The following is a 7,202-nucleotide window of genomic DNA, read 5'->3' on the forward strand; positions in this document are numbered from 1 at the left end:
CCAAACCTTGTTTCACTTATATTATTATTATTATTAAGTTCATTCCTAAGTGTACATAGAAAACAATTATCAATCCTTGTCATGAAAAAAAACCATTCACTCGTTTTCATTTCTTCTATTAATTCCTTTGGGTATCTTGAGAATATGGATGCTATTGTTTCAAAAAAAAAAAATTCAAAGTTTTAGTTATTACTCTCTCCGTTCCTAAATAAAAGTCCTACTTGGTTATGACGTGAATTTAAGAAATATAAAGAAAAATGAGTTGAATAAATTAATGAAATATGAGTCTCACTTTTATATATATAAGTTTTATAATAAAATATCAGTGAAATAAATTGGTGGAACATAGCCTACTTACCATTTATGATAAAAGTGAAATAGGACACTTATTCATAGACGGACGGAAATAGCAAAATAAGACTCTTATACATGAAAGAAGGTAGTAGTATTACTTAAGGCAGACACTTGCACCATATTACATGAGATATAACACTCGGAAACACAAAGATTTCCAAGTCAAGCAAATGTAACAAGTGTTCTTTTTAAATTTAGTGGATTAAAAGGAGGTAACATATATTATGTGTGTATCTTAGGCAGAAGGTTTAGTTATTGTTGTACCAAAACTGAGCCTGAAGGTGATCAATAATGTTCTTCTCAACCTGGAAAGCCTTGGCCAACACATCCGGGTTAATCTTAGGATCCGACCCGAACACCGCGTTGGCAATGGTGATGGTGCCCGGATTCTGGCTCCCGAAGCTGGCAAAAGCAACGGCGTTGGTCTTTCCGACATTGAATTGGAAGTGGATGAGACCTTGTGGGAAGACGAACACATCTCCGGGGTACAAATACTTGGTGAAGAGCTTGTTCTTTTGGGCGGGATCGGCCGGGTTGGAAGTGATGAACCCGACATAGAGAGTGCCTTCCACCAAGAGGAAGGCTTCAGTGGCACGCGGGTGGGTGTGGGGTGGGTTGATCCCATAAGGGGCGAAATCGAGGCGAGCCATGGAAACGCCGAGAGTGTTGAGGCCTTCAAGCTGGTTGACGTTGACCGGAGTCACGATTGATCCAACGTTATTGGAGGTGTTTCCGGCCTTGTTTAGGCCCTGGAAAAGGAAATCATCCGCAACCACCATGTTCGGGTTCTTACAAAACTTGCCGTTCACAAAAACTGCATTTAAACAATTTGGACTTTTAACCAAAATATATTGTTTATGACAAAAAACTAACTCAATCAACATATAGGATTAAATTTTTTTAAACAAATGTACAGAACCAATTTTAGACTTTAGTCTTGAATTAGTTACCTGCAGAGGCAATCGGGAACAGCAACGCAGAAATCCTGAAGCTGGCCTGGGTCTGATGCATATGCAATCGAAACAAGAACAATGGCGCAGAAAGCAAAACCTATCTTCATTTTACTTAGCTTCTCACTCACACTTGTATATTTATCTTCTGTTTTATTTGTGTTGGGAAACTTAGCATCAGAAGCACTTCTATTTATAGGAGAAAAAACACGATTTAACATTTGATTAACTTTCTTATTAGCAGCCTCTTATTAATTTCATCATATATACCTAATACATTTTATATTTTTAACATATTGACATTTTTTTAGTCAATTAAGAATGCTACTTTGTGTTTCTAAATACACCATCTACGTTTTAAAATGTATCAATCTTGGTATCCCAACTAAAATTAAGTAAAGCAAACTAAAGCCTTTCAGAAAAGTAAAAGATTAAGGTTTAATTAGTTGACAATTGTGCCCACAAATTAAAGACATTTTTCTTTGCATCCTAAACTTTGATTATTTTTACTCAAATAATTGCCTCTTTAATTTTGTGTCCTATAAGATAAGTTAGTTTTAGAAACTCTTTTGTAGCCTTTTAACGACTTCTTTTGAATTTTCTTCTCTTCTAATTGCATGTTGTGTTTCTATAATTTTCACCTACATCATATTAATCGAAAAATTTCCCAAATAATCTTCTTTTTTTTGGGGGGGTACATAAAGTTAATTGACTCACCTGCTTTGAATTAGGTTTCCTTTGCTTTGAATATGAAAGTCAACGCTGTTGGTCTTTCATTTTCACCTTAGCCAAGAAAGTAGAATATGAAAATCCACATTCGATCAAATGAAGAAATAGGATTACAGTTATTTTAGCCTTTCATGCCAGGCAAAGATTTAGTAGAAAAATTAAATATACTCCATCCCCAGTCTCTATTAAATATCTCATTATTTTCTTATTTGAAAAGTTTCTAATAAATATCTTAATTCGCTTTTATTATTTTTATGGTAACTTTCTATATATAAAAGTCGGACTTACATCATACTACCTTTTTCCATCCATTTGTAAAAAAAGTCATACATACAATTTATTAAAACTTGCACTACTCAAATATGAGATGTTTAATGGGTATCAAAGTGTAATTAAAATGAAGAGTTGTTAAGTTAGAGTTGAATCAGTTAAATTGAAATTTCCATGCTCGCTTAGGAGCATAAACAAGATAAAATAACAGAAAAATGAACAGTGAATATATGGCAGTATGGATTGGAATTAAGAAAGTCAATAATTCAACAAACTTAACTTGATTGGCCAATAGTTAATTGATCCCTTTCGGATTATCTTGAGCAAATTAATTATAATCTGTAAGACATAAAAAGAACAAATTTTGACATCGTCATAACATTTTCTATGCATAGAGTGAAAATGACAACTCAGCAACTTTGGTTTAGTTACCAAATTAGACTTAGTAACCAAATTACGACACTCTAATTAGACTTGGTAACATTTACTTGCTAGAGATTCATTCTTGCTTAATTGAAACAGTCAGATGTGAACAAAATGTGTTCTTATATCAATTTAAACATCCACTGCCTTTTATATTTGCATTACATTCATGGTATGTGATCAAATGAAAACTCTAAATATTGTACAAACTCAAAACTATAATCTGAACCATTAAAAAATAATTACAGATCACAAAAATGCATCAACAGGAAAATGTCAACAGAATTTCAACAGTAGTCAATGATTGATAATGTGTTGATATTGTGTTGATACTGTGTTGACATTAAAATCTTGAAATTTTACACTGTGTTGATATTGTATTGAAACTGTGTTGAAGCTGTGTTGAGGAGTTTTGAGTTTGTACAATATGTAAGTTTGCATTTTATCACTACACTTACATTTATTATATTTCGTAGAAAGTAGAAATATAAACTTTTCTATATTATATGTAGCGCGCGAACGAAATTAATTTCAAATCTGATTTAATGAATTGAAATATATTGTCCATGTATGTATCTTGGATAATTGAGAATGAGATGGTGAGTCAATACCTAATCCAAATCCCAACTTTCCCTTTCTAAGCCATTTCTCTCAAAAGGATCTATAATAGTACCATACCATTGGAACATTTGAATAATTAGTCGATTGAAGATTGAATGAGTCTACATAAGATCGATCAAATATAAAAAATAGTAGATGAAATAAATTGGCCGCCGCTGATGGGATTAGGTATGACGTAATATGAGGAAGATAATACTAACAAGTTAAATGTTAAAACGTGTCTTGACAATTTCAATTTCCATCAAGAAAAGTTCAATTGTATTTTTTCTAAGTAGTATGACAAATGAATATAGCTAATTAGTGTTTTTCACTCCTATAAAAAGGAGTAATTCTCATGTTAAGTTGATATCACAGATAAAAGAAGAGAAATAGAAGTAACATCATATATATACTGTAATTAGCTAATTAAAATGAAGTTGAGTTTTGGATTGTGCTCAATATTTCTTGCTTTTTGTTTGGCTTCGATTGCATATGCATCAGATCCATCTCAACTTCAAGATTTCTGCGTTGCTGTTCCTGATGCCAAAAATGCTGGTAAATCACTTCATTAAAACCTTAATTATTCTACTATACATTACTTGTATTTTATATATAATGTCACTTATAAATGAGGAAATACTTGTATATATACTAATGGTTTGTTTGTTTGTTTGAATGTAGTTTTTGTGAATGGGAAGTTTTGCAAGAACCCGAACATGGTGGTCGCGGATGATTTCCTTTTCCAGGGCCTAAACAAGGCCGGAAACACATCCAATCAGCTCGGGTCATTCGTGACTCCGGTCAATGTCAACCAACTCGAAGGCCTCAACACTCTCGGCGTTTCCATGGCTCGTCTCGACTTCGCCCCTTATGGGATCAATCCGCCCCACACCCACCCGCGTGCCACTGAAGCCTTCCTCTTGGTGGAAGGCACTCTCTATGTCGGGTTCGTCACTTCCAACCCGGCCGATCCCGCCCAAAAGAACAAGCTCTTCACCAAGTACTTGCACCCGGGAGATGTGTTCGTCTTCCCACAAGGTCTCATCCACTTCCAGTTCAATGTCGGAAAGACCAATGCCGTTGCATTTGCTGGATTCGGGAGCCAGAATCCGGGTACCATCACCATTGCCAACGCGGTGTTCGGGTCGGACCCCAAAATCAACCCGGATGTGTTGGCTAAGGCTTTCCAGGTTGAGAAGAACATCATCGATTACCTCCAGGCCCAGTTCTGGTCCAACTATAACTAAGATAGACAAACTATACATATATGGGTGTGTGTTTTTAATCCAATAAATTAGCATTCTTTACTTGTTATAGCAACTGCAGTTTTGTATTTCCAAATTCTATTATGTGATGTTCCAATAATAAACTTGTGAACCTAGTGTTTCATTTATAATCATTGTCCACGAAAATAGTTTTTCAGAGGAGAACCCAAATTAGTTAGAAGCCTTTTGGGAGTGATACAAAAATAAATCTATACTGACTTGGCCTAAATGGAAAATATCAAACTAGTTTACAGTTGATGATTTTAACGAGTACTGTAGTAACAATACTCATCACATTTAATTTTATGTGGATACAACTAATTTATTGAGATATCAACAATATGGACACTTTTTGAAGTGTTGTTAATATAATTACTCACAAATTAACATCTTAATTAATATTAAAAAATGTTCTTCTTTTTGTTGTAGTTAGCTTCTTCAATGATTCTCAATTATCAACTAAACTAATGCTAACACCTTTGCAGCCCATTTTGAGACTAATGAAATTTGATTAATGAATTAGCTGTCAAGTCTTAAACCAATACTAGATCAAAAACTTTCTGTTCAGATATTCATCCATGTGAATTAAAAACAGATCGATCGTCAATCCTCTTATTGCAATTGATTTTAGAATGATACCTCATTAGTGCTTTGGGTCGTCTGCGTTAACCAGCCGGATAGCGGGTACACTTTAATAAACGACACTATGTGTAGCTAGCTTGAAATTTAACAGCTGCAAAATGCATAATTATTTGAGGCATATTAAAATATTCCATCCATTTCACTCAAGATGTCCATTTATTCCTTTTAGTTTGTTCCATATAAAATGTCAACTTTCTATATCAGGAAATAAATTCATCTTTTCTCTCTCCTTATTAAAATATTCAACTAACAATTTTCTCTTCAAATCTCATGCTACTCAAGATTGTACAAAGATTGTGTACAACTTGAGTGGGACGGAGGGAGTAGAAAATAAGTAGATGCTCATGAGGAAAATGAATATTTATGAAAAAATTGTTAGTAATTCTTGTCGGTCAAAAAACACAAACAATAATAAGATCTTGATTGGTATTCATGTATATAAATAAAATATCTGGTAGCAGGAACAATTATAAATAAAAATAGTTCAATAGTAAAAATCTCTCTGATTGAATACTCCGCCGCCCACTGCAAAACTGCCAATAAAAAATTAAAAATTTCTAAATATGAGTCAAAACCGTACACAGAAAATTGAAGAGCACATTATAATAAATCTAAAGTTTTAACTAACAAAAAAATAGCACCTTATACGAACTATTACACCACATAAAGTGCACAAAAAAATGGTTGGGATTACGCGATTTGAATACGTGCGCACACACACACATTAAGCCAAACATCACTATTCTATCTTTGTCTCTCCGCGCTCGCTCACACACACTAAGTCAAACATCACTATTCCATCTTTGTCTCTCCCCTTTTACTCATTTATAATCCCCCTTCCCTCTTCACTGATATTCATGTATATAAATAAAATATCTGGTAGCAGGAACAATTATAAATAAAAAATAGTTCAATAGTAAAAATCTCTAATTGAATACTCCTCCGTCCACTGCAAAACTGCCAATAAACAATTGAAAATTCCTAAAATATGAGTCAAAACCGCACACAGAAAATTGAAGATCATATTGTAATGAATCTAAAATTTTAACTAACAAAAAAAATAGCACCTTATACAAGCCTAAAAACAGTAACTACCACTTTACACCGCATAAAGTGCACAAAAACAAAATGATTGGGATTAGACGACTTGAATACGCGCGCGCGGCGCGCGCACACACACACTAAGCCAAACATCACTATTCCATATTTGTCTCACTCCGCGCGCGCGCACACAGTAAGTCAAACATCACTATTCCATCTTTGTCTCTCTCCGCGCGCGCACACACACTAAGTCAAACATCACTATTCCATCTTTGTCTCTCCCATTTTACTCATTTATAATCCCCTTTTCCCTCTTCACTGGTATTCATGTATACAAATAAAATATCTGGTAACAGGAACATTTATAAATAAAAATAAATCTCTCATTGAATACTCCTCCGTCCACGGCAAAACTGTCAACAAAAATTGCAAATTCCTAAAATATGATTCAAAACCGCACAATAGAAAATTGAAGAGCACATTGTAATGAATCTAAAATTTTAACTGACAAAAAAAATAGCACCTTATATGAGCCTAAAAACAGTAACTACCACTTTAAACCACATAAAGTGCAAAAAAACAAAATGATTGGGGTTAGACGATTTGAATACGCGCACGCACACATACACTAAGTCAAACATCACTATTCCATCTTTGTCTCTTCCATCCCACGCTCCCCTTTTACTCATTTATAATCCCCCTTCCCTCTTCACTCTCATCACTCACACACACACCAACTAAGTCAAACATCGCTATTCCATCATTGTCTCTTCTCATCCCACACTCCCTTTTTCTCATTTATAATCCTCCTTCCCCTCTTCACTCTCCTCACACATTCACTCGCTCTGTGTTTCCTGTGTATCCTAGAAGCTAAACACACACACATAAACACAAATACACACACAAAATAGATATAGAATTAGACATG

At 34.3% G+C, this 7,202-nt stretch overlaps 2 protein-coding genes and 1 pseudogene across 3 annotated transcripts; 2 read left to right on the top strand and 1 right to left on the bottom strand.

Moving 5' to 3' along the window:
* Positions 1-405: 405 nt before the first annotated feature.
* Positions 406-1,453, bottom strand: LOC125202463 (putative germin-like protein 2-1). Of its 2 annotated transcripts, none has more exons than XM_048100856.1 (2): positions 1,305-1,453; positions 406-1,168 (listed from the first exon to the last, which is right to left on the bottom strand). In XM_048100856.1, the coding sequence occupies exons 1-2, from the start codon at positions 1,363-1,365 to the stop codon at positions 603-605; spliced, it is 627 nt and encodes a 208-aa protein (XP_047956813.1). In that variant the 5' UTR covers positions 1,366-1,453; the 3' UTR covers positions 406-602. The 2 variants fall into 2 exon arrangements, with proteins under 2 accessions (XP_047956813.1, XP_047956815.1); XM_048100858.1 differs by having other exon boundaries at positions 406-1,188; positions 1,305-1,414.
* The window catches only part of LOC125202462, a 41,932-nt pseudogene continuing 36,172 nt past the window's right edge, over positions 1,443-7,202 (top strand).
* LOC125202461 (germin-like protein subfamily 1 member 13) lies at positions 3,712-4,723 on the top strand. Its single transcript, XM_048100855.1, has 2 exons — positions 3,712-3,881; positions 4,008-4,723. The coding sequence occupies exons 1-2, from the start codon at positions 3,758-3,760 to the stop codon at positions 4,571-4,573; spliced, it is 690 nt and encodes a 229-aa protein (XP_047956812.1). The 5' UTR covers positions 3,712-3,757; the 3' UTR covers positions 4,574-4,723.

Source organism: Salvia hispanica, chromosome 1 (assembly GCF_023119035.1).
Source record: "Salvia hispanica cultivar TCC Black 2014 chromosome 1, UniMelb_Shisp_WGS_1.0, whole genome shotgun sequence".
Classification (NCBI taxonomy): Eukaryota; Viridiplantae; Streptophyta; class Magnoliopsida; order Lamiales; family Lamiaceae; genus Salvia; species Salvia hispanica.

What these genes read in the sequence shown, in the direction of transcription:
- LOC125202463 (XM_048100858.1), bottom strand. Translation starts at nt 1,414, where the DNA reads ATGAAGATAGGTTTTGCTTTCTGCGCCATTGTTCTTGTTTCGATTGCA. An exon ending in GTTCCCGATTGCCTCTGCAG is followed by an intron (nt 1,189 to 1,304) that starts GTAACTAATTCA and finishes TTTGGTTAAAAG; the next exon opens with TCCAAATTGTTTAAATGCAG.
- LOC125202461 (XM_048100855.1), top strand. Translation starts at nt 3,758, where the DNA reads ATGAAGTTGAGTTTTGGATTGTGCTCAATATTTCTTGCTTTTTGTTTG. An exon ending in TCCTGATGCCAAAAATGCTG is followed by an intron (nt 3,882 to 4,007) that starts GTAAATCACTTC and finishes GTTTGAATGTAG; the next exon opens with TTTTTGTGAATGGGAAGTTT.